This window comes from Rhipicephalus microplus, chromosome 4 (assembly GCF_043290135.1).
Source record: "Rhipicephalus microplus isolate Deutch F79 chromosome 4, USDA_Rmic, whole genome shotgun sequence".
Classification (NCBI taxonomy): Eukaryota; Metazoa; Arthropoda; class Arachnida; order Ixodida; family Ixodidae; genus Rhipicephalus; species Rhipicephalus microplus.
In genome coordinates this window covers 164,299,649-164,327,410 of record NC_134703.1, presented here as the reverse complement: position 1 = coordinate 164,327,410, position 27,762 = coordinate 164,299,649, and the positions used below count along the sequence as shown (strand labels likewise).

At 46.3% G+C, this 27,762-nt stretch overlaps 1 protein-coding gene across 1 annotated transcript; it reads right to left on the bottom strand.

The window, feature by feature from the left end:
• Positions 1–8,810: 8,810 nt before the first annotated feature.
• On the bottom strand, positions 8,811–10,905 carry LOC142814445 (uncharacterized). The gene is made up of 2 exons (XM_075893203.1): positions 10,764–10,905; positions 8,811–10,483 (listed from the first exon to the last, which is right to left on the bottom strand). Exons 1-2 carry the CDS (start codon positions 10,903–10,905, stop codon positions 8,811–8,813), a joined length of 1,815 nt encoding a protein of 604 aa, XP_075749318.1.
• Positions 10,906–27,762: the final 16,857 nt, after the last annotated feature.

Here is a 27,762-nt window from a genome sequence, read left to right as displayed (position 1 = left end):
ATAGCAGGCTGGGTAATCACTGTGACAATGCATAGAGAGGATTCCATTTTCAAATAAATACCGTAATGCGAGAGCTAAGTGCCCTTGCAGTTCTCTTTTTTGCGCAATGAAGCGTTAGCCGCCATAATGATCACTCAGCATACTTTTACTGCAGAAGACCGTACGCGCTGTAAGAAACGACTGGCCGGCCCTCCTCTCTGTGGTAACGATAAGAACAGCAAAACAAAGCCGGCAAACAGCAAGCAAAAAAACACTATTATAAAAAATTGCATCAGCCATAACATTCTAGGAAGGTGGGTGACAAGCGTATTTTTTCAGAATGTAGGCTTGTGTATTAAATGCGAAGCATTTCTTAGCGTACTTCGGCGGCTTTGAGCGTATCTATTTAGCCACCTACGACATTTACCTCTCCTGGCCGTTTAGATAACGGTATACCGACACCAAACTTGGTATGGCATAATACGACTGTATGAAGAATATACTTCACTAGTCATAACATGAAACTTATTACTGGTACGCCATGGATGTCTTGACTTATATTTCATAGTCCTGGAGCTCTTGCGGTGGTTTCGCTCACTTGGCATGTTTCAAAACGGCTATGGTATGACATGATCGCATGGTGAACACAAGCTACAGACTCTAACATGAAAATTATGACATGCGTGTCATGTAACATGACTACATGCCACGCTCATGATGCGCTCGCGGCCGTTTCGCTAGCGTCACATATACGAAATTTGGTATTACGGTACGTGAATGGATGACGAAGGTATGTTGACTGGTACAAAACACGAAAATCATGAGATGTGTGTCATATAACAACATGACTACTTGCCACACTCATGATGCGCTGGCGACTGTATCGCTATCTTAACTTATACCGAATCTAGTATTAAGGGACGTGAATGGATGACGAAGGTATGATACTGGTGCAAACATGATAAACATGAGATGTGTGTCAGGTAACAACATGACTACATGCTACGGTCATGATGCGCTCGTGGCTGTTTCGCTAGCTTCACATGTACCAAACTGGGTATTACGTGACGCGAATGGACGACATAGATAAATGACACATCCAAGCATGATAATTACGACATGCGTGTCATGTAACATGCCACACTGATGATGCGCTCGCGGCTGTTTCGCTAGCTTCACATGTACCAAGCTCGGTATTACGCGACGCGAGTGGACGACATAGGTAAATGACACATCCAAGCATGATAATTACGACATGCGTGTCATGTAACATGCCACACTGATGACGCGCTCGCGGCTCTTTCGCTAGCTCACATATGCCAAATTTTGTATTACGTGACGCCAATGAATGACGAAGGTACGTGACTGGTGCAAACAAGATAATAATGAGATGCGTGTCAGGGCAGAGCATGACTACATGCCACAGTCAATGCACCAATACATTTCGACGTGACGCGGTGCGCGTGCTCACCAGCGTTCATTCCGTCACGTCCCACCAGCGTTGCCACGCCAGGCGCCGATCTTGCCATATACTCGCAGGCGCGCGCCGCGCTGCGTTGCTTTGACATATGCGCGTTTCAGCGCGTCCAGCGTCCCTCCGTCACGAAAAAAAGGGAGACGCAGTGTTGTCTTGGTAACTAATCGGCGCGAAATGCAGCATCTCTCATTTCGCACAGGTTGCCGTCGGGCCGCGCCGACGGATGCTGGTCGTGCCTGGCGTAAGACAATAGAGTGCTGGCGTTTAGCTAACCTAGCGTCGCTGTGCCCAGCGTGCGCGCGCGTAAACGCTACATTGGAGTATATTCGGTCTTTCATGAGCGCTCGTGGCCATTTTGCTAGCTCCACATATACCGAATTCGGTGTTACGTGACGTCAATGAAGGACGAAGTATATGACTGGTGCAAACATGATAATCCTGACACGCGTGTCATATAGGAACATGATAACTTACTACGCTCATAGCGTGCTCGCGGCCATTGCGCTTGCTCCACATATACTAAACTTGGTATCACGTGACGTGAATAGATGACGAAGGTAAGCGACACATCCAAACATGATAATCATGACCCGGAAGTCATGTACGGCATCATTTACCTCCACCTTGTTACGTTGTGCGGATTTTTAAGTGACATATCAACATTTGTCAATCTGCTTCGTATATCATTGATTCCCAATGTACGTGGGATCTGGGAATTTTTTATTTTCTAGGCACTCACCTTCGGTATTTAATGCCTAATGTGCACATTGATCGGGGCCCAATCAGTCATGCTTTCTTCATTTTATGCAACATATGCAGCTGTCGCGTTTTCCGTCATATCCAATTGAATTGCCCTGGGGTAGATGTGTTTGACAACCCTAATGTTGACACAACAGCCGTTTTGTTGCTCATGTTGGTTCATCCAGCATGCCACACCCGCTCTCATCGTGTGTCTTGGAGCGCGCTGACGGCATCATTTCTGCCTGGCCACCTCCGGGACTTCATGTGGCGGGTGGGGTGGAGTGGTCTTCCTACGTCAAAGGAGGAGAATAGTCCTCCTCCTTTTGATCACGTCAAAAGGAGGAGAATAGTCCAGTCAGCAACATGCACGAACTGCTCCCTACGAGAAACAAATAGCATGTTTTGAGACAATGCGCTATTGCTCGTGTTTTCTGGAGGGCCGTGCATACTGGATTTCGCGGCCTCGGAGTAAATCGTTTTGCTTCTTCTGGGCATTGTTCTCGAGGCCGCTTCGCCTGCCTTCTCATTGTTGCTGGTGCCTACTGTTTTTAGTGCAATCACTGTAAAGTGGTTGCAGCAGGTTGTCGCCGCCGCGCTCTGTTCCCGATTTTTGAGCGTCTGTACAAAGAAATACTATCTGATTTGTCAGGAAAACTCGTTTTTTCTCGGCGAGGAGGAATTCCTTCGACACGGGTCTTGCCCTTTTGTGCTCGTCTGCGAGAGACATGTAAATGTTGTTTTCAGGCCTACCTGGTTTTGGTAGGTTAGTGTTTGTTTAGTACTCGCACAAATACGTTGTATATACCATGTCAATGCCAAACATATAGATATTTACGTTTCATTTGTGTGTTCTTCGTTTACCTTGTAATGTACTTATGTAAACATATCGTTTTGTAAAAATCTTGGTGCATCTGGGTACGTTGTATTCGATGTACATATGTAAACGTAGCTTTTTGTGAAAATTTTTGGTGTGTGTGTGCATGCTGTGTGCCGTCGAGATGTTCTGTTGGATTGCAATTGATGTTCACTGTTATTGAGAATAAATTTCTTTAAAAACAACAGTATTCACAACTTTCACGACCTATTGGTGATGCTACTATACATCCAACATGGCGGTCATTGAGACGATCATCCCAAAAGAGACGTTAGCAGAAAGTACACTTTTGGCAAAGACTGGAATTCTGCGCGCTTCGGTGGCCCTTGAATTTATGTTTTTGAGAAAGTAGGGGAGCGCTAACACAGTATATTAGGTAAATAAATGCCGAGTAGCATTTTGGTAAGATAAGTATGCGCAAAATTGTAAATAAGACCCACACGTACGCTCTTCTCATTGCTGCCTGTACGTAATCGCGCACAACGTTGCACAAATTGCTGCAGATGTGAAGGTCATGGAAGCACTTCTGCGACGCCTCGGATGTGTATTGATGCGATGAACGTTTTCAAAGCAGTCCTTTCTAGAAGCAGAGCGTATCGAGCAGACGAACTAAGCGAGAGAACTGCAAACCTGAAAGTTGCTGAACTCGTGCGGAAATTGGGCGCTGCATTCATTCACGGGCCTTCGTTATTTGCTTGCTAAATTTACCCCTCTGTAAATTGCTAATTTGAACAGGACGCTTACATTTCCTTCTCGTGTATATAGGCTGTGAGCATCGAGGCTCACAGTGAAATCAGTCGACTTTTTTCTTTTTCTTTCTACTTTCCCTCTAACTTGAGAAACTCAAAGGGTTACGGTAACATCTAGACCGTTCACAACGTTGAAAAACGACCCCAAAAACGTGAGAACAAGCAGCAGCGTCTGCTGTTTGAAGCAGGTAAAAACTTCAATCATCTCGACAAAGCTTCCGGCTGCCACCACTCAGCGCTGCCATAGTATCTGGAAGTTGTAAATTGTCGAAGCTCCATCTTGCTTCTCGTCACACATATTATGTGATTCTGTTCCAACTTAGTGCTCTTCGTGTTTCTTTTTCTTTTTGTTTCTTTGAGTGATTCGTGATCTGTGAGAACAATGATGTGCTGTGTGTTCATCGTGTCTATGCTCTCATCTTTGTACGCGCCACTGAAGTGATTTTGTTACACCATACAGTTGTACTCATTTGAAATGTTGTTACCAGTTTGCAATAAACTTCCCTGTCTCGATCTACACGCTGCTCCACGCGTGTGACGCCCGTGTAGACCCTTCGGATCTAACCCTAAAACTTTTTGTCGACACGGCCTCATCATGTATGAGGCCTGTGCATGCGACGGCTGTATGATGTTCCATAGTAAAGTACCAAGTAGTTTAAATCGAAACAAACTTTTTATAAACAAAGATAAAGTACATTCGTTCAGTACGAGATCGGCAAGTGTTACCAGGACAGCGTACTCTGAATTTCCGAACCTTTTTAAAACAATATTAAAGACGAAAGTCTGTCTTGGGGTGCTTCAACGCAGAAATTTTGCTCGCGTGTGTGTCCGTCTTTCTGCTTCTCTCATCCAATGCAGTACGATGGTGAAAGTTTTTGAGTGACGAGCTATCTTGATCTGGTTTCCGCGTTCATACGGGCTCTCATAGTCATTCAAAAACAAATAATACGGATGTTTCGGCACAACACGAGTACGGGGTGTTGCGATCGGCGAGCCTGTCTGTGCAACGGGCGCCGAAATGGAAGAAAGGCAGCCGCCGATAAGGAGCGACGCGAAGACTGGTTTGCATAATTTGGAAATTGCATGGTTGTAATTATTGCACGCAGCACTTCTGTCTCTTGTGCCGACGTGGAAATGCGACATGTGGCGCCTTCGTACACCGAGGCCCCGATGCCGAGTTTCCGCCAAGACGAACCTCGGACCACCATGCTGTGCGTCTCTGGCGGAGAGGTCACCGACGCTCAAATCAACGCCAGATGACCAAGCACGTGTCATTGAAGTCGCCTGGCCTGCGACCACCGTTCGACAATGTGGGTGGTCGGCCCGAGCAGCGACATGACAAACTAGTTACATCCCGTTTGCTGGCAGCACGACTCCCAGGATGTGACAACGTGGCCAGAACACTACCTGTTTTGGGTTTTTGTTATTAAATGTATGTAAGGAGAGGTTGGTGCCAATGCGTGGCGCCGGCTACTCCTCTTCTCTTGCACAAAAGTCAACATCGCACATTCAGTAGCAAACACAAGGCTATACATATGTACATAGCACAACACTTACACAATGAGTTCACGTTTTTCCACACTGAGTGTCCACACCACACAGAAATGAGTCCACACTGCGTAGAACTGTGTCGGCACCACACCGAGTTTGTAAAAAACAAAACAAAAGAAATCCACACAAGTTATCACGCCATTTGTTTTTTGTTTAGTACTTTTGAGCTATTTCTGATTCCTCCAGAAAGTGAACGACTGCAAGTGCTGCAGTGGCTTGTAGCTTTCCTTTTGGCCATGGACCCAAGATTTTTGTAATTGATGCAGGTCGCTTATCCAAAGAATTGAGTTTTTGAAAAAGGTTCTTTCGAAGTACGTCATGATTTTTACAATGCAGAAGAATATGTTCCACGTCTTCTTGAGCTTCTCCACATGAGCAGGTGCGACTGCCAGCTGTCCTTATTCTATACAGAAAAGCCTTCGTGTAGGCTGTACCAAGTTGAAGCCTGTGGATGACTGTTTCTTTCGATCGGCTAACCTTTAACGGAATATTCAATTCTATACCGGGATCAATATTATACAACAGAGAGTTTTGCGCACCATTTTCAAACCAGGTTTCCTTAGACAGTTGACAGCTCATCTTATTTATAAGACAACGTGGATCGCTCATCGATAGAGGTAGCAGTGATATATTATTCTCTTCATGTGCTGCACGTGCAATGTGATCAGCTATGTCGTTTCTGTGTTTTTGGTTGTGTGTATGTGTGTATTTATGTATGTTGGGACCGGTGCCGGCAAAATGACCCTCAACAGTGGTAAGCTGATTGCATGCGAATGCTTTCTCCGTTTCCCTAGGCCTGGCGTCTAGGGAATGCGAAGGGACAAAAAGCGGCGGTGTGCTCCTGAGAGAGAGAGAGCCTTTGACGAGATCGTCACAATGTAGGACGACGTGTTCGTCTAGATTTTCACCTTGTGGCGAGAAATGCTCGTTTGTAAATATGTATTATAAACCTCTATACAGTTTTATTCATCAGTCTCTTCATGCTCGACGTCTTCCTCCCGAGTTCCTCGGTACCGGTAGCCAGGTATGCGAGCTAGCTTGTTGCGCTAACTTGTTCGCCGGCCAGTAAATATTTCTCAGTGTGCGGGTGACACAGGCAACAAGAGAAGCGACAGAGTCAACGAGTGCGAGGCGCAAACGGGGGGGGGGGGGTCTGAAAATAAGCACTTGAAAAACGCTTACACGGAAGCGGAGTAGCAGAGCCTCGAGTGCGGCAAAATGCACAACCCGCCTAGAGAAAGGGTCAGAACGTTCAAAGGTGGGAAAAGCGAGGCATTGGTCATCAGCCTCGAAGACGTTTTGCATGTGGTCGAGCCGCTACGCGAAAAGAAAACGAAAAGCAGGTAGCACAAAAATGCAGATAGAGGGAAGGGGACACTTCTCCCGTCGTCGTATCCACGACAGGTTTGATGTGGCGCGAGAGTGCAAGGTCAGTGGTCCTCAGAAATTAGCCGAACGAGTGGAGGAACTCGGTTCGCCAGCGAGGAGCTTAATGGGCTCAGAGGCAAAGCGAATTGGTTTCGCGAGTGTTGTACTCCCTATGCGATAAGAAAGGCTTACAGAACGCGACAACCGCGGATACGACTGAAAGATGAGCTAACAGCCGTAATCTTTTGAGAGATGGTTACAACAGGATTTATTTGTTCTTTTTTGTAACTTTTGTTTGGTTGTTTATTTTGGTTTTAGAATGTTTTCTTTCGGTATTTTTGCTACGACCTAGTGTTTAGGGGAAAACGTTTAGGTTTGAACTATTTTATTTCAGTGTTGTAGGCTTTTTTTTTTTCAAAGATATCCATTGTGCGGTCGCATACATTCACGCACCGAAGCGTGCGTTAGCATAGTACCTACGAGTACAGGCGACGTTTTGGAGTAAATTTTTCGAGTGAGCGTAAACAGGCAAGGTCATTCCTTGTCAGTATGTTACTCGGTTCATGCTTAAGTTTGTTTTTTTTGTTTGTTCACGGTTTTAATCTAATGTGTCCTGAGTGCACTACAGTAGTCTGGAATTAAGGTGCTCCGATGAGCTTTGTGGAGTTTCTCGTTAGAAGTTGTAGGTTGAAAGACTAACGAGACGTCCGTGCACGCAGACAGATAAGCTTCTTTTGTTTTTGTATTTATGTTTGACGATCAAGACGTCACATAAGCAGCGAACGGCAACATGTCAGTTCAGAAAGGTACAAAGAACGTTACTGGGAGATGGTAACGGTTACATTATGGGTCGGTTTTGTTAGCGTACTCCAAGATAGACTGAGTGTAATGACTTTCCGAGAAGAAAGAACGCTTGCTCCGAGGGAGTCTTGTCCTCCAAAGGTACAACACCTTCGCCAGGAACAAGAAAGGAAACAGGTATTAGAACTGCTGACAACGTTGTAGTTCACTTTTAATTGTAGGATTGGAGCCTTCCCTTCTTAGCCTTTCCTTGATTTCTGAACTGAAGGGTTCCCAAGGGCAGTTCACATATTAGGTGTCATTCTGGTTTCTGTCTTACGTAAAACTTATGAGGAACGATGGTCACCTGTTTTCTTTGGAGTGCTTCTCAGGTGTCGAAATTCAATGGAGTTCTAAATTTTCAGTTGGATTATCAACATCCTGTTTTTACAGCCCTGGCGAGTTGAAGGCAAATTCCGGGCGCTTGTGCGCGTCACAGTGTTGTGGTGCCTGAGCCATTCTTTCTGCTGTTTGCTGTGTTTGTGTGAGGTTCTTCGAGCTGCATGCCTGCAGTCATCATCGACTACGAAACCCCCTCTTCATGGCCAGCAACTGGATTCCTGGCCATTAGAGAGTTCCTGGCCAAGGAGGAGGTGTCGCGATCGGCGAGCCTGCCTGTGCAGCAGGCATGGAGACAGAAGAAAGGCAGCCGCCGATAAGGATGCACGCGTAAACTCCCGGCTGTTTTTCATAATTTGGGAGGTGCGTTTTTTACTGCACGCAGAACTGCTGTCGCTTGTGCCGGCGCGTAAATGCGGCACGTGGCGCCTTCGTACACCAAGGCACCCACGCCGAGTTTCCGCCGAAGACGGACCTCGGACCATGCTGTGGGTCTCTGGATGAGAGGCCACTGGCACTCAAATAAACACCAGATGACCCAGTTCGTGTCAGTGAAGTTGTCCGTTCAACAGTGTGAGTGGTTGGCCCGAGCAGCGACACGACGGACTCGTTACATCCGGTTCGCTCGCAGCACGACTGCCCAGATGTGACAGCGTGGCCGGAACACTACTTGTTTAGGGTTGGTGGTGGTGGTAGTGGTTCATGTGGAAAAGGAAAAAGGCACCTAATTTCTGTCTGCCTACAGTCGACACGGCACCTTGCCTTTGGGTGGGGTAGAGGGGGATGAAAGAGGATAGGAGAAATAGTGGTGGAGTGTAGAGAGGGATGTCCGGGCCGCTTCAGCGCGAGCAGCAGGCCGTCGGCAAGGGCAAGGGCAGCATGGCTCCTGGGATCAGTGGTAGGCGGCAATTCCCGACTCCTCCACGAACTCCGCCAGGCTGCGGAGTGCTGCTGGGTGTGGACGAGACGGGAACAGCAGGTGTTTCAGGGTGGAGGCGGGCAGACCCTGTCTCCTGTAGGCCGCGTAGGCCCTCAAGCGTTCCTGTGCTAAGCGAGGGCAGGCACAGAGGAGGTGTTCGAGGGTCTCTGGGTCTCCGCAGCGGCTGCAGGCCGGGGAGGGACAGAGGCCCTTGGCGTGGCGGCGGGCCGCCGTCCATACGCAGCCAGTCCGCAGTCGTAATAGGGAGGCCCGTTCTCTCCTGGTGAGGCCCGTCTCTGGGAGAGGCTTTGGTCCTCGCCCGCCGGCCACCCTCGGGTCTGGGTGGACTGTGATGAGGAGCCTCTTGAGACGGGCCTGTGAATAGTCCCTGGCCGCCACGGCACAGGAGTAGGGAGTACCAGGCTGGTGGGCGGCCTTGGCGAGGGTGTCCGCCTTCTCGTTTCCAGCGATGCCCACGTGGGAGGGCAGCCAGTGGAAGGAGACGGACACCCCGGTGTCGGTGAGGGCGCGAACCTTGGCTCTCAGGAGGCAGGCCGTCAGTCCGGCACGGCGGGAGTTGGCCAGGGTCTGCAGGGCCGCCTTGCTGTCGCATAGAACCGCGGCCGGATGAAGGGGGATGTCCTCAGCCAGCAGGTCCACTGCGAGATGCAGTCCAGCCAGTTCCGCAGCCGAGGAGCTCGCCGGGAAGGGAAGCCTGCACTGCCGGCTGTTGGTTCTGGACGGGATTACGCATGCGGCCGCTGCGGTCCCGTCTGGCATCACAGATCCGTCCGTGAACACTTGCAGCCGTCCCTCCAGTTGTTCCTGGAGCTTGCAGAAGGCCGCCTGTTGCAGTGCGGCCGCAGGCGTTCGTCGCTTGGTTGCCCCTTCCAAGCAGAGGTGGACCTCTGGTGGCTGGTGGTGAGGCGGTGGAGAGGCAACTGGAACTGGCGGATCTGGGACCATTTGGTGGTACAGCAGGCAGAGGCCTCCCATCCGTGATCCTGGCTGGCTGCGGAGACGCTCCAGGAGGGCCCTGCCGTCGGTGGCGCTGTGAAGGCGGTCAATGTGGCCCAGCGCTCGTTGCAGCATACGTAACGACAGGGGCCACTCTCCTGCCTCTGCGAGAGTTGCTGCCACCGGCGAGCTTTTGGGAAGCCCCAGGATGGCCCTCAGTGCACCCCTGTGGAGTCCCTCCAGCAGGCGTCTCCTGGCCGGTGTCAGACTCACCAGCGGGAAGGCGTACAGGAGGACCGAGGACGCCGAAGCCTGGTTGAGCCGGAGGGCCCACTTGGTGGAGCAGCCGCGGCCACGCAGCTGCAGCCTGCTGATGGCGCCCTGGACGCCCCGCACCTTGGTGGCAGCAGCCTTGGCAGCCGGGATCCAGGTGAGTCGATGGTCGATGGTGAGCCCCAGGTACTTCACCACCAACCTCCAAGGCAGGCTGCGATTGCCAATCCTCAGCCGTCTCACGTGGGTGCGTGCTGCCGCCAGCGGGTGAATGAGCAGGGCCTCGGTCTTTGTGGCAGAGACCTTAAGCCCGATGCCTCCGAGGTAGGTTACCACTGCATCGAGGACCGCCTGCAGTGATCTCCTGATGGCGGGGATGGACCGCCTTGGTCCCCGGACCCAGAGTGCCACGTCATCTGCGTAGATAGAGCAGTTTAGGGTTGTGTGTTTGTGTATATGTGGGGGGTGGTGCCCACAAAATGATCCTCAACAGTGGTGACCTGATTGGGTGAAAACGTATTTCTCCGTTTCCCTAGGACTGGCGTCTAGGGACGGTGAAGCGACAAAAAGTGGCAGTGTGCTCTTGAGGGAGCGCCTTCAAAGAGATCGTCACAATGTAGGACTAAATCTTCGTCTAGAAGTTCACCTTGTGGCAAAAACTGCTCGCTTGTAAATATGTAGAATAAACCTCGGCACAGTTTTCCTCAACAGTCTCAACACGCTCGGCGTCTTCCTCCCGAGTGTCTCGGCGCCGGTAACGGCGAAGTCCCAGCACCGCTGCAGCGGGTAGCAGAGGGTGGGATCCCTGATCAAAACCCCCAGCCTCAATAGAGGTCATTAGGTAGTGTGTTGATTTATTCCTAAAATGCATACATAAGAAAATGAAGACCGCAGTGTTTTTTACATGGCGCTGGAAATGCGACGTTTTGACCGAAAAAACGGGTGTTCCCTACACTTGACAAAATTACAAGGTGCTGAAACTGGCCAGTGACTTTGCATTCAACACGAACTTTGTTTTTTAAATGCGAAGCATTTCTTAGCGACTTTCGGCGAACTTAAGCTTATCTATCTATCTATCTATCTATCTATCTATCTATCTATCTATCTATCTATCTATCTATCTATCTATCTAACTATCTATCTATCTATCTATCTATCTATCTATCTATTTTTCTATCTATCTATCTATCTATCTATCTATCTATCTATCTATCTATCTATCTATCTAGCCGCCTACGAGATTTAGCTCTCCTGGCCGTTTAGATAATATTATCGCTACCAAACTTGATATGGCGTTACATGACTATACGACGAGCATATTCGACGAGTCATAACATGAAAACCATGAAATGTATGTGCTGAATGCCATGATTTACATTTCATGGTCTTGCTGCTCTTGCGGTGGTTCGTTCACATGACATATTTCAAAAATGGTATGGTATGACATGATCGCATGGCGAACACAAGCGACAGACCTTAACATGAAAATCATGACATGCGTGTCATGTAACAACATGACTACGTGCCACGCACAAGATGCGCTCTTGGCCATTTCGCTAGCGTCGCATATACCAAATTTGGTATTACGGTACGTGAATAGATGACGAAGGTATCTGAGTTGTGCAAACATGATAATCATGAGATGCGCGTCATGCAACAACATGACTACTTGCCACGCTCATGATGCGCTCGCAGCCATTTTGCTAGCTTCACATATATACCAGGTTTGGTATTCTGTGACGTCAATGGATGACGAAGGTATGCGACTGATGCAAACATGATAGTCATGAGATGCGTATTATGTGAGAACATGACTACATGCCATAGTCAAGACGCCAGTAGATTTCGACGTGACGCAGTGCGCGTGCCCGCCGGCGTTCATTTCGTCGCGTCACGCCGGCGTTGCCACACCATGCGCCGGTCCTTCCATATACTCGCAGGCACGGGCCGCGCTTCGTTGCTTTAACACATGCGCATTTCAGCACATGTGGCATCCCTTTGCCGCAAAAGCAGGGAGATGCAATGTTGTCTGGGTAACGCATCGGCACGAAATGCAGCATGTCGCGTTTTGCGCCAGCTGTCGTCGGGCCGCGCCGATGGAGGCTGGTCGCACCTGGCGTCAGACCATAAGTGCTCGCGTTTTGCTAACGTAGCGTCATTGTGCCTAGCGTGAGCGCGCGTTAACACTACATTGAAGTTTATTGGGCCATTCATGATGAGCTCATGGCGGTTTTGCTAGCTCCACGTATACCAAATTTGTTGTTATGTGACGTTCATGAATAACGAAATATATAACTGGTGCAAACATGATAATCCTGACACACGTGTAATGTAGGAACATGACAACATACCACGCTTATATCGTGCTCGTGGCCGTTTCGCCAGCTCTACATATACTGAATTTGGTATCACGTCACATGAATAGATGACGAAGGTAAATGACTCGTCCAAACATGATAATCATGACACAGAAGTCATACACGGCCTCATTTACCTCCACCTCGTAACGTTGTGCTAATTTTAAAGTGACATATCTTCATGCCTCTGGCATTCCACTGAAAAATCGACGCACTTTTAACTTCAGTGCGGAAGATGAGATTTTGTCACGGACTTTTGCCAATTTGTTCGCGCCAATCAATTCCCTATACTTGTCATATGTGAACCAAACGTATCAACGCCTTATAGATTGTCCGGTTATGAAGCTTTTTGTTCAGCCGCTTGCGAAGAACGAAGCAAAGTAATTGTTTACATTCGCACAGACTTGACTTATCTTTCGCACCCAATAAGTTCAAATGACGACAATCAGTACGTGTGTCTTCGTGTGAAGAAGAATGCAGTTTCGTTCACGCTTATTGGTGGATATATATCTCCGTCATCGCGATTTGACTGCGACAGATTAAAAGACATCCTAATGAGAACCGATGGGCCTTGGATCATCACCGGTGACTTCAACACCCATCACATGCTTTGGGGGAGCACTAGGATGAATGCCAGGGGCCGGAACATTGTTACATTCGCTTCCGATTACGACCTTTCCATCATGAACGATGGTACCCCCACATATCTGCGGGGTCTCACGTATGGCAGTTGCCTTGACCTGACATTGGTGTCACGGTGCTTCTCTCACAAAGTTAAGTGGTTTTGCGATATTGAGACTCATGGGAGTGATCACATACCCACCTACGTGACGATCGATGGTATCATAAAAAATTTCTCTTCCGGTGTTGCAATTGGCACTGACTGGTCAATGTTTGCATCGCGTGTTGAGAACGCTTGCCAAGAAGGCCTCGCCTGCAGCCTGGAAAATACCATAGCGGAAGCTATGCAAGCGTCCAAATGTAAATTACCATTTTCGTCTAAAATAACACAGTTTGACATCGAACTGGAAAAATTACGAGCTATACGAAGGCGTGATGAACGACGATACAGGCGCACAAGATCAATTTACGATCTGAGAGAAGCAAGACGGCTCCAGAAAAAGATTCAACGACGCATTTACAAACTGGAGAGAGAACGCTGGAAAGCATTCTGCGAATCTCTAGACCCTCATAAACCGCTGTCATATATCTGGAGAACAGTTCGTGGTCTTCGCTCCTCTCCACAACAACGGCACCCTTTTAAAGCTTTGGCACTCCATCATGGAAAAACAGAACTCGAGGTGGCTGACGAATTTTGCACGAGAGTTGCCGGGAATATTATGAACGAGAGCATCGACGCCGTGATCGTTCCTGAGACGCGATTACCAGAAATGGACATTCCGTTCACCATGGGAGAACTGAAAGGTGCGTTAGTCGCTTCTAAGCGCATGTCATCGCCAGGTCCTGATGGTATTACTTATAGTGCGTTGGGACACCTTGGACAAAAAGCCAGAAAAGAACTTTTAACATGCTTCAACAACTCCTGGCTCAGCGCAATGTTCCCCGAGAATGGAAAATAAGTCGATTAATACCACTTTTGAAATCGGGAAAATCACCATTGGACTTGACAGCGTATCGCCCTATTGCCCTCGCAAGCTGCCTCGGAAAAGTGATGGAAAGGATGGTTCTATTTCGTCTCGAGTGGTACTTGGAACGATACACCAAATACCCTTCTTGCATGGCAGGCTTTCGTCGGGGCCGCTCCTCCATTGACTGTGTCCTTGACTTATCAACACTTTTTCAACAAGAAAAAAGTCGCAAGCGCATATCAGTGGCACTCTTTCTTGACGTGACGGGTGCATATGATAATGTAGCTCACGATGCCATCCTCACTTCTCTCGCAGCAATGGGCATTGGTGGACGAATTTTTCAATGGATAAAAGATTATATAACTGGCAGGGGTTTCTTTGTACAAACATATGAGGGTACAACTGCCCAACATTACACCTACTGCGGAGTACCTCAGGGAGGTGTTTTAAGCCCCACATTGTTCAATGTGGCCCTCATTGGTCTGGTGAAGGTTCTGCCAAAGTCGGTGTGCCTATCCATATACGCCGATGATATTTGCCTCTGGAGTGCTGCAGTTACTCGCCCTCAGGTGCGTGCACGAATACAGCGGGCAGCAACCCTCACAACAGCCTACCTTCTGAAACAAGGCCTAAATATATCAACTGTGAAATGCGCGTTGATGGCGTTTACACGCAAACCAATGACGCCATACCCTGTTTACATCAATGGACAGAGTGTCAAATATGCACGGACGCATTGTTTCCTGGGCATAATAATCGACAGAAGTCTTTCATGGAGCCCACATTGTGCGTACTTGAAGAAGAGAGTGCTATCTATTGTGCATATCATGAAATTCTTGTGCGGTAAAGCATGGGGAACTTCTGTGGCCTCCATGCTACAGCTGTACAGGGCCCTATTTCTGGGTCTATTGCGCTACAGCTTGCCGGTACTGACTAACACTTGCAAATCGAATACTCATTCATTGGAGAGTTTGCAGGGTCAGGCACTGCGTATCTGCCTAGGACTGCCCCGATGCGCTTCCACTTATGCCACAATCATGCTTGCCAAAGACCATCCGGTCAGGACATATATAGTTGTGGATTGCCTCAGAGCGCACATTCGACATGCTAGCCGTGTCCCCGACCACCACTTGACCCTTCTACCTTCCGGAAGACCACGTGCTACGTTTTCAGACGTCATAGCCAAGCACCTAAACAGCATTCCATCAGGATATACGCCAACTGCGAGAACCGCATGTCCTTTGTGGTGCCTCGACCAGCAGCAAGTACGTCTAGAAATTCCGGGAATCAAAAAGAAAAGCAGTCACTCCAGAGTAGCATTGAAGCAAGCAACACTGCTATTATTACAATATAGTGGTTTTGGGACGTTAAACCGCACATATCAATCAATCAACTGCTATTATTACATGAGTTGTACTTAGACCGAACGCAGATATACACTGATGGGTCCGTCTCATCCAGCAGCTCATCAGGTGCCGCTGTAATTCCGGCTGCAGAAATGACAATCAAGTTTAAGTTGTCGCATATGACTACATCTACGGCATCAGAGCTTGCTGCTATAAGGGCTGCTTTACAATATCTCGTTCAAGAACGTCCAGGAAAATGGGTCATATTCTGTGATTCGAAGGCAGCGCTTCAAAGTTTGCAGTCTGCCATGCGTAGGAGGAGTCATGACCAACTGGTACAAGAAATAAGACATTCCCATCATGAAGCTCTAGCACGAGGGCATGATATTATATATCAATGGCTGCCTGGACATATCGGTATTACCGGAAATCAATTAGCCGATGATGCAGCCCGCTCAGCCCATGAAGAAACCCGTGTAGTCCCGACTCCTCTATCAAGGAATGATGCAGCAAGACAACTTTACCTGCTGGCTCGAGATCTCACACGCACGTTCTGGTCGTCTACCAGCTTCCAAAGGTGTCAATTTTATGAACTGGATCCTTCGCTCAAGCTAAAGCTACCATCACAACTTTCCCGCTCCGATGCGACACTGTTATGCCGCCTTTGGTTGGGTGTTGCATTTACAAAGGTGTACTCCTTTCGCATTGGTATGGCAGACACTCCTACATGCGACTACTGCGGAGCTGAAGAGACCATCGAACACGTCCTGTGCAGCTGCGCTTGCTACGACACACAGCGATGCCAGCTCCGGATGGTTTTGAATCGACTTGACCCCGGACCATTTTGTGTGCAGAAGATACTAGGACCTTGGGCATCTGCCTCAGTTGCGCAGAAAGCAACTAAAGCACTGCTACTTTACCTTAAGTCAACAAACCTGAGCGACCGCCTGTAGACTGTCTGTGCTCCCCGAGTGTGCTCCTGATTGTGTGTACCTTCTCATCTTTCTGCAACCTCTTTTCTCCCCTTTATCCCTTCCCCAGTGCAGGGTAGCAAACCGGATGTGCGTCTGGTTAACCTCCCTGCCTTTCCTTGCATCTTTATCTCTCTCTCTCTAAAGTGACATATCAACATTTCTCATTCATGTTTCGCATATCACCGATTTTTTTCATTTGATGTAGGTTACAGACACCGGCGGCAGCGGACAACTACGGCGACGCGCGTGACCCGTGTTCTGATCTAATAACATCTTTCGCTATAAAAAATGGAGTGGCCTGTGGGCACCCACATAGCAAGCCGCAGGCGAGTAGCTTGCGACTCTTGCGAGCAACATGCGAGAAACGACGAAAGGGCAGTTAATTTCTTTCATCGCCAAAAAATGGTGTGAAAGCCGCACTCAAAGACCCAGCGTAGCTCTCTCACGGAACGCGAACTCACACGGAGCGGTCACAGTGGGAGTGGTCCATTTAAAAGTTCAGCATAGTTCAATAAGTGAGAGAGAATCGACACCGCTACCGCTTAGTCAGTGAGAGAGAACCGGAGAACCATTGGTCAGTCGGCTCAGTGGCTCAGCGAGCCCTGCCCCGACGAACCACCACTCACCTTTTCTGAGCGGCACATCACTCGTTCTTCAGAAACAGCCGCTCAAAATATACGGCTCACCCTTAGCAACTATTCTGTGCTGTGGTTATTTTCCTTAAATTTCCATAATATGCCTACTACAGCGGACAACACATGCAATGGGTAACCAGTGTCTGACGAATGGTAACTTGGTTATCTAAGCTTAAGCGAGTGAAGGAACGGAAGGATTTCAATATGGCAATATTAAAAGACATTTCGGATACTCCTCGCTTATTTACCAGTTTTAAATTAGCATAGAAATATGGAAGGTTGGGGTTTTGATCTTTCGACTGGTAGCACCAAGACACTATCCTACTGGCTAAGTGAGCGTGAAAACAAAAACGTGCTGGAACCGTTAACTGCATGGTGCTTTGAATGTTTCATTTGACCAAAGGCATTTTTTTAAAAATAGTGCCACCAAAAACCAACTTCATAAACCTTAGGGCTTAACTTTGTCGTCATCTCTCACTGTCACAAAGGCGTGTTTTCGCATTGGTATGGCAGACACATCTAGATGCGACTCCTGCGGAGCTGAAGAGTCCATCGAACACGTCTTGTGCTGCTGCGCTTGCTACGACACCCAACGATGCCAGATCCGGATGGTTTGGAACTAACTGGACTCTAGACCATTCTCTATGCAGGGGATTCTCTGACCTTGGGCGTGTGCCTCAAGAGCGCAGAAAGCGACTAAAGCGTTACTAGAGTACTTGAACTCAAGATACCTGAGCGACCGCTTATAGGCTGCGTGTGCTCCTCGGAGTGTTTTGGTGATTGTGTGTGTCGCTTTTCTCCCCTTCAAACCTTCCCGCAGTGCAGGGTAGCATACCGGACGTGCGTCTCGTTAAACTTTCTGCCTTTCCTTGAATCTTTATCTCTCTCTGTCTCTCCCTAACTGTCTGCTGTCACGGTATCTAAAAACCATTGCTGTAAATGAAACATGTGTGTATGTGAATAAAAAAGGTTTGCAATAGAGGAACATCGATCAAAATTATGACAGATAATACAAAACACCTTCAAACACAAACTATGCTAGTCGGTGATTTTAACGTAGATGTCAAGCGACTGATTTGTCAACTAAATGACGCCTTGATACGCCTTACGATGCACTTCGTATGAACTGAAACAACCACGGATTCTCCGAGTAGCAAGGAACCTTCATAGATTTTGTCTTAGCTAACTTTACATTAGATCCACTGGAAGAACCATTGGACTCCTCTTCACGAGCACAGACCCCAAAACAGTAAAAGCGAAGGTAAAACGAAATCCGGAACTAAACATCATGTACGCATTATGACAAGAAGATAGAATAGCATTAAAGAGGCCAACAAATAAGTTAACATATCTGTATATACATTATGTCACTTAATTTGCTTTATATCAAGCAACGCTAGGGTTACGTTCGCTTACGCAAGGATAAGATCCCCTTACCTTCGCCCACTAGCCATGATTCAATCGTGGACATGTGTGGAGTTTTTTTCCCACACTTTCATGTGTTTGTAGATTGTCGCTCTAGAGAAGGATAACGTATTAATGGCTGGTTGTGGTGTTATAACTGTCGGAGCAGATATCAACCACATCGCAATCCTCTTCATTTCCACTCTCGACAGCGCACTGTTTGATTACGGAGGCGACGGAGCGAGCAACGCTGTTCAACCCCTCGAGTGTGCTGCCATAGCCAATTACGGCGGCCCGTGCGATCAATTTATCAGGAAAAGCACTGCTGATAAGGACAATAGCATACTATTGGTGAGTGAGTGAGTGAGTAAATAACTTTATTCACTTCATGCAGGTTAACGGGCTGGGTTTTCACCTAGGAGCTGGTTGAGAGACCATGTCTCTCAGCAGCTTCTTTGGCCTACTGTATCGCCCAGAGTTTAGCATATTATTGGCTCTAGCTGCTTTAATGCAAAGTACGTCGCTATATCACGGCGGGAACGATTTCATGATGCCGTAGCCTAAGCACCGATTAATTGTGAAAAATCTGCTTCATGGCACCTTCAAATGCATTTAATGACGCTGGCGTTTGGTTCATGAAAGAATTTGAGCACTGTGTCATGCGGGCGCCGCCACGTGGAGGAGACTGGCGAGCCTTCAAGTGAGCGCCACGTGAAGCAAACGTTAGGCGTCTCTCGTCACCACAACGCCACTGTGCGAGAGAGCGCAGACACCAAGAGCTTGAGTGACGCGAGCGCCGCGGAGCATTGGAGAGGTTAGGCGCACATTAAAGATGTGACGCCAGCGTTTGGTTCACTTTGTACCTAAGTGTATGGTAAATTCGTGAGTGAACTGTTGGAGATGCGCCAACACACTCAAACGCTTTTTTCGTATAACTCTGTTATAAAGCCGATAACGGACTTTCCATAGACTATGCACGATATCAAAAATGTTAATTGATCTTTTGACGTGCGTTACGTGACCCAACGCTCGAATACTATGAATCTACCGAGCGTCGATTTCCCTACGGTAAAAGAGGACGAACAAATGTGATTGTTTTTGTAGCTTCGGTGTGCGTCTTGTAGTACCATTAATAAAATTTTCGTGCACACTTTGCACAATTGATAGGCCCTTTTTTGTTGTAAAAGTACGTTCCGATGCCGTGTATATGTGTACAAATATTGGGACATCCCATTCACGTAAATTTATTTTTGCTTGTGGTTTTAGTAAATTTTCGCATAGCTTTCAGGTAGTGAATACGGTCTGCTCCCAAAAGATTTCGTAGCTAGATGCTAGCACCAATAAAATTATATTACAAGGAAAGAAATACTTGTTCCTGCTAAATATTGTCGCTAGGTGAAAATAAGAGGATAGAGGACGACGGTGCGACCAGAAAAAACGAGGTCTGTATTAGCAGAACAAAAGAGCAGCCGCTTCGACGTAGTCTTCCTCGGAAGAACCGTTGGTTTGCTTGCTTGCTTGTTCCTTTCTTTTGTGGCTCTCACCCACTAAGGGGGATTGGCCAAGAAGCCGGTGGTTAATACAAGTAAATACCTATAGATTTTCTAGATTAGGGGAATATGATTACTGTGTTTTGACTGTGAAATTAATTTGGCGCAATGTTAAAAAAAAGAAAAAAGGGGGGAGAAATAATAGAATTTGTTGAATATCTGTGGTGGAATCGTTATATGAAATTCTCCTGAAAGTTGAATCATTGCAGTGTATCAGCTAAATAATAAGTGGTAGTGTGACTAGTAAAATTCGAGAGCTGATGGCTGACTCAGCAAGGTAATCTTCTTGTGTTATATATGAATTCGCAGAGAGCCCCGCAGATGTTCCTGTCGCTATGTCCCAATGAAATGGCCCCAAAAGACAAAATATTGGGAGTATTAAGTGATATTCCTAATTTTCTGAATAAAATTTCGAAGCAGTTTTTTCTTTGATTTTTGAATCGGTGACATGTGATAAGAAAATGGTCTATATGTTCAGGTTCGTTACAGCTTGAGCACAGAGGGGATGGCACCAGACCAGACCTGTTTAAGTAGAAATTAAGAGGTGGTACACGGCAACGTAATTTTGTTACCAAGACTTCCAATTTACGCGTGGGACACCATTTATTATTCCATGTGAAATGCAGGTGCGAGAAATCTGGATTCGGTATCATGGTTTTTGATGAGTCCTCAAGAAGGGAAAGTTTTCTAAACCTCGCTGCTGTTACATAAGCTGTAGGAGGCATGATTGGCACAATCGGAAGATCAAGAGATGTTCGCGCAAGTTTGTCAGCCATCTCGTTTATAAATATACTACGATGGCCTGGCACCCATATCATTCGCACTATAGACGAATGTTTGCTGGGATTAATGATTTAAAAGTCTCTAGTACTGCTGATGTCGACGACGATGATAAGAATGAACACACGGAATACGAGTCAGTTACTATCACAGCTGTCGAATGAGTCGCAGGAAGTTTACGAATAGCTAGTATAACGGCCGTTAATTCCGCTTCAAATATTGGTGTATAATCTGGGAGGCGTAATGAAAATGACCAGAATAATGAGAGAGAAAAAATACTTACACCTGCCTTCTCGCCACTTATAGATGCATCCGTTGCAATTACTGTATTAGTACCTAATTGAGACAGGTGTTGTTGAACATTTAAAGCATCTAGAAGTGTTTGAACAAATAGCACTTGGGGTTTATATACACGGGACCAATGCTCATTGAAAAAGACACCAGGCTCGGCAAAGAATACAAATTGTCGCCTTCTTAAAGTGGATTCAGAAAATTTTAAATAGATGTTTACTGTTAAAATACGAAATCTGCAAGCAAGGGTGGGTATCCGAGCTTCTTGATACAAAACATTGTTAGCTGTGAATTTCGGCACACCTAAACAACTACGTAGGGCTTCCCGCTCTAAGAGAATGAGGGGGTTTATTTTGTATGCTGGTCCACCAGAGAATAGTACACATCCGAATTCAAGAATCGGACGAACGAACATGCGATAAATCATGATCATCGTATCTCTGCGAAGACCGGAACGGAGGCGGCCAAGCCTACTTATCATTCCAACAGCGCGTGTAGCCTTAATTTTAATATATTCAATGTGGTCACGCCAGCTCAGTTTTTGATCGTACAGTACACCCAGATATTTAATACAACTAACCTGGGGTATTATTTCTTGATGGTACTGAAGAGAAATAGTAACTGGTGCGTCCAACGGAAAAACTATTATAGCACTTTTAGTTACGTTCAGGTTCATATGAATTTTCTGAAACCAGGTTTCCAATGTTGCCAAATAACACTGTAAAGTCGAATGTAGTGAATAAATATCGTTGTCAGATGCAAAGAACGCGATATCATCTGCATATACATATACGTGTACCTTATCACTCTGTGGTATTGAACTTAACAAAATGTTAAATAGCACAGGCGATAGAACAGAGTCTTGAGGAACACCTCTCGTTTGGCTATACTTCGGCGTGGAAATACCTCGTTGGAAGCAATAAAATTTTCTGTCTTTTAAAAATTCGTATATCCAATTTGTTATGTACTGCGGGAACGTAAGCTCTTTTAGGACATTGATAAGAATAGCATGTTCAACACTGTCATATGCCTTGGCTAAATCAAGGGTTACTAGGGCCGCATATTGTCGTCTGTGCCGAGCAAGCTTTATACGAGCCTCTAAATCAACATGCGCCCACCATATAGAGTAACCTGGTCTAAATACAATCTGGCACGCACTGAGTATCGTATTATCTGTTATGAACTTCGTAACTCTAATGTAAAGTATTCTTTCTATTAACTTAACTACGTGTGATGTTAAAGCAATTGGCCTAATGTTATCTATCTGCATTCCTAGCCCCTGTTTTTTTAAGAAGTGGTATTATTTTTGCAAGTCTCCAGTCAGGAGGTATCCAACTATTTTCAAGTGATTTGTTTACACAAGTTGACAACGTTAAGGAGGTCTTCAGGAGAGATGTCGAATAATATTTTTAACATTTCCGAAGTGACGCCATCTGGTCCAGGACCTGTGTTTGGCAGAATACGAACGACGTGCGCAAGTTCATCCCTACTTACTTCAATAAAATCATTTCCGAATGACAGTTTTGCACACTTTTTTTTTATTTGTGATGTAAATCTCTTCTCCAATTTTATTGCAATTTCCGTTAATGTATTTTCCAAATCAGTTGGAGAAAAAATAACTGAGTCAATATTTACGTGTGCTGTAATAGCTTTGCGATTACGGAGAAATCTGAATAGAGCTTTCTTGTTGCCACTCTTGGATAAGTAGCTGTACCGTTTTTCTTCATAATCGTCTTTCGCTAATGAAACTGTTCTCCTAAAGGTAGCTTTAGCAAATAAATAATTTCTCCAATTAGTCAGACATTGGTTGGTGAGGAGTTTTTTCCATGCAGCGTTGCGGCGTCTATAATCTCTGGCGCAATCCGCATTCCACCAGGCAGATATGAATTTTCCCTTTGTTGAAGATATAGTGAACTGTGATTTTTTAATTGTACACTTTAGGGTGGAACAAAGGCTCATAGCTTGCATATTTGTTTCCATATTGGGCAAGGAAGACAGCGTTGACTGTAAGTTCTTTTTAAATTTGGAGTAGTTTACAAAACTTTGCACCTGGCGATCTACCGTCACTAAAGGAATGCTGACTTCAAATACCAGGGGGCAGTGATCACTACTTGTAGCAGTATCAAGAACAGTCCAAGACAATATTGTCACACTTGAGCTAGCACATGTCAAGTCTAAGACGGACCTCGAATTACATCGAACGAATGTCGGAACTCTGGAGTTTCAACAAATAAGGTTATTCCGGTTAGTCCAGTCCCACAACCGTTTTCCTGATGAATCAGTGCGGAATCCCCATGAAACGTGATGGGAATTGAAGTCTACCGCAAATAGCAGACTGTTTCTGCAAAAACTCGCAGTCACGTCAAGGGCTCTTTCATCTTGTATTCCAGCCGGAAAGTAGTTGTTGACTATAGATAGTGGCGCGCATCCGGGAAAGTGAATTTCCAGAACCAATACTTCATAATCGTGTGATATTTGTTGGTAAACTAAGTGTGCTTTATGGCAAATTTTGGATGAAATGAAAAACATTAATCCTCCACCACGTGAGTCTCGGTCCAGTCGAAAGCACTGATAGTCTTTTATATGGAAGTTTTGATCAGCAGACAGCCAAGTTTCTTGTAAAATTATGACGTCTGGAGATTGTTGAGAAATTAGGTATTATAAGTCTGTAGTTGCAGAGAGAATTGAACGGCAGTTCCACTGAAGTACTCTAAGGTACCCTATGATGATAATCAAGCAGTTGCAACTGCTTTATCTAAGATACTATCTTTTAAGAAGTCCGCTTTAGTCCTATAGGTTCCTTCACACTCTTTTTTGTTTTCGTATGAGAAGAATTATTAAGTTTGCTAGTGGGTGATCTGGTGCGTTTCAAAAGGCGAGCATCCATATCTACATCCCGAATAATTATTGATTCTGAATCAGATATACCTTCCTGCTCAGTTGTGTTAGGACTGGAAAACATTGCCTCATTATCGATAGAGACATCTGACTGATGTTCGGCAGGTTTACTAATTGAGGCACTAGGAGGTTGGATACGCTTAATTATTCGATCAGATGCACCCGACATCTGTGAATCCATGATACTATTGAGTGAGTCGGACAGATTGAGTAAAAATTTTTCTAATACTTTTTCTACGGCCTTTTCTACCATAGCAGAAATGGACTGAGAAATGATGCATCCATAGAAAGAGGTGGACGAGCTGCTATACCGGCATAACCCTGACTCCTGCTTTGAATTTCTGCAATTGCTTCTCTACGAGAGCATCGTCTCCTTTCAATGATTTCAATCACCTGAAGTTCCTTTGATCTTGCAGGGCAGTTAGGATCGTCTGCAGCGTGATTTGCCTTGCACAAACAGCATGTCTTATTGTCTGATTGACACTCAGCAGTACTATGACCAGCCCCGTATATGGCTCCGCATATGCGGCATCGAGTCTCTGATCGACAACCTTTAGTACTGTGTCCAAAGCGCCAACATTTAGCACATTGCAGCGGACGGGGAGCCAAAGCTTCGACCTTATAAATAAGCGGCCATGCCTTGATCTCCGAAGGGCGATCTGTTCCAGCGAATGTGGCAATTACAGTTTCAGTGGGAACTTTCTGTTGGTTTTCCTGTTTGGTACAGCGGTAAACAGAAATAACACCTGCTGGGGAAAAGATGTCCAAGACTTCTGCTGGGCTTAGACTTGCGTCTACCCCCCGAACCAATCCTTTGCAGCAAGCTAGATGAGGTGGGATAAAAGAGCTCACCGGATGTGATGCAAAAGTAGTGCACTTCAGAAGATCTTGGATGCAGGCCTTGTCTGGTGAGCAGCACAGTATCCCCCCGCGTCCAAACTGACGAACCTCTGTTATCAGTAGAGAGTGGGGAGTGATCGCACGAAGTTCCGTTTGGATTGTCTTGGGGTTTTTCATGCGGATGAACCCACCGGTGGTCGGCACCAAAGCGACAGGAACGCTACGGGTTCCATTGCGGAGAAACAGCTCCAGAGGAAGATCTTGAGGGGGAACAGAGGCTGACCAGAGGGCAGGCCTCTGGCCCGGAGAAGAAACAGACATGAAATAAGAAGAAGTTACACTTATCAATGCACTAAAACAGTTGCGGAACAAGAGGTAGATCTAATAAAATAAAATAAAAGTAACCGCTGGCTACTTGACCGCAACCCTGAGGATGGAACAAGGTACGCAGCCGCAGGCACGAACGCAGTCCTCTTCACCAACGGAAGCCGTGAAAGCACCGTTGGTGCTGTCCACGCTCATCACTTCGTCGTCCGCTGTCTTCTTGCCCGGCCTTTAGCCAAGACTTTGTTTCCGATCTTTTTGTTTTTTAATGAAGAAATAGCGCTAGATCAGTGCGAACACGAGAGGACCTCTATAGTAGCACTGTTTGTTCATTCAAAGTCAACATTTATCAGACAGCCGAATACAAGACGGTAATACAGTTATTATTAATTTTTTTCGATGGGGATTGAGTACACTCACTGAAAATTTGAGGGTCCGAAGATGCACAAATCAGTAAGGATTTTTTTACAGGTCCATTAGTAATGAAAGCTTTAAATGCCTTATAGGCTATGTAGGGTCGTATGTAGTGGCCCATTTTTGACCAATTATTATTTCACGAATTTTTAATATTTCTATTATTTCTTCTGTATTCACGCCTTGTCTTTTCTTTTTATCTATCTCTCTCTCTCTTTATCTCTACTTTCACTCCTCTATCCCCTTTCCTACGCTGAGTAGCAAGTCAGCGATTTGTGTAAGCCTGCTAACTTCTCTGCTTTTCAATTAAGTGTTCTCTCTATGTGTGTAGAAAAACCGGCTCCTGGGCTAAAAAAAAAAAGATGAACCGTTCACTAACCCGCGGAAGTCTTGACACAGCGAAACGAGTCTGTTCTGAAGATTGGTTTTTGTGCTCTAAGTCGTTTTGCAGCTTCGTTGTTACTTTTTAAAAGTTGTGTGTAGTGAAATTTGTCCAATTCTCGTGGCCTATACCCGTTTATGAAAATAATGCTTTTCTGAATGGCTTCAATAACTTCCGTGGAACGGAACCCTTTGTTGGTTTAGCTGTTGCTTGTTCATTTTAGGGGACCACTGCAGTGGTGAGTAGTGGCCTTTATCTAATTTCTACACGCCCCGCCACTGTGGTCTAGTGGCTAAGGTGCGGCTGCTGACCCGCAGGTCGCGGTATGAAATCCCGGCGGTGGCGGCTGCATTTCTGATGGAGGCGAAAATGTTGTAGGCCCGTGTACTCAGATTTGGGTGCACGTTAAAGAACCCCAGGTGGTCAAAATTTCCGGAGCCCTCCGCTACGGCGTCTCTCATAATTAAATCATGGTTTTGGGACGTTAAACCCCACAAATCAATCAATCAATCATTAATTTCTGCACCGCGTACTCATTCAATATGGTATTTATTGATACGGGATGAACAAGGAACAATTTTGATGAACAGCCTTGCTGTTAAACTTGTGTATCGATTGGTGTAGTCATGAATCTTGCGATAAATGCAGCTCCGGCACCATTAGAGACATTTGCCTCCATAAAAACGATAGAAACAAATGGCGTATTCAGATGCAGTCGAACCGATAACGCAACGAACGCATTCGTAGTGTTCATGGTATGAAACGCAACGTTAAAATTTTATGTCAATACTTGTACGCGCAATTTTTCGTAATAATTATGTCATGTCCTGCAACAAATGGTCACTAGTGGACACGTTGGTCCTGATGTAAACATTCGAGCCAGTATTACGTGAATGGAGCACGAACAGAAGACCTTGGGAGTGAAAATATGTGAATTGATTGGCCCTAAACTGGCGCCTATTGATTCCGTCAGCAATGTACTTCCGCATTTAAAGAAAACCTAAAAAAGAGGAAGACGTGTCAGGCATGCGTTAATAAAAGGCTATCTAGATTTTCGTTCATTTCAACTGGAAAACGTTAAAGAGGTGATTTCATGGAAACTGTGGTGTCGAGGTTGCTGACGGCGTCGTTGGTTATGAGTGGAAAACCATTGATCATCTTATGCATGACCGAACGTTCTTCGGGAATGCGAGGGGTACCCACCACCAAAGACAATACTGCCACCTTCCTCCCTCGAAGCGTAGGAGTCTCTCCTATCGTCGTCTATAGCCACCGTATTCAGGCAGAAACAGTTATTTGGGACTAAATGGTCGTGACGAGCTACTGGCCACCGATCTTCCCACTAGCGGCACGCTGAATTCAACGACCTCGTTGTTCCTTTCGACAAAGTTGTTTCTCTCTCTTTCTCTCTTGGGCATGACGAAAAAATCGTGATAGATCCGAATAAAATAATATGAATATTAAATTTTTGGGGCTGGTGTGAAAATCGAGCCAAAGCCACCAGCGCGGCAAGAAGGCATCAGCCCCAGACCCACAATATTTCATGACACCACTTCCGAAAATAAAAATAAAAAATGGCAGCATATCCACGGAGTGAATGATGGATAGTGGGGCGAAGCATCCGTCCGTCCATTCGTTCTTGCTTCCGTCCATCCATGCGTGCGTCTGTGTGGCCGCCCGTGCGTCCATCCGCCCATCCGTGCGTGAGTCTGTTCGTGCGTCCGCACGTTCATCTGTGCGTCCGTCCCTGCTTTCGTCCATGCATCCGCTCCTGCGTCCGTCCATGCGTCCATCCGTCCGTGCAGCCATCCATGCGTCCGTCCATGCAACTGTCTGTGTGTCTGTTCGTCCTCCTATTCAACACTCCAAGTACCACCATCTCGCATTTTTTCATCATATATTCCTCATATA

Excerpts from the sequence above, each read along its gene's own strand:
- LOC142814445 (XM_075893203.1), bottom strand. The coding sequence starts at position 10,905 with ATGACCTCTATTGAGGCTGGGGGTTTTGATCAGGGATCCCACCCTCTG. Across the intron at positions 10,484-10,763 it reads TGAGACTGTTGAGGAAAACT|ATGACGTGGCACTCTGGGTC; the intron begins GTGCCGAGGTTT and ends CTATCTACGCAG.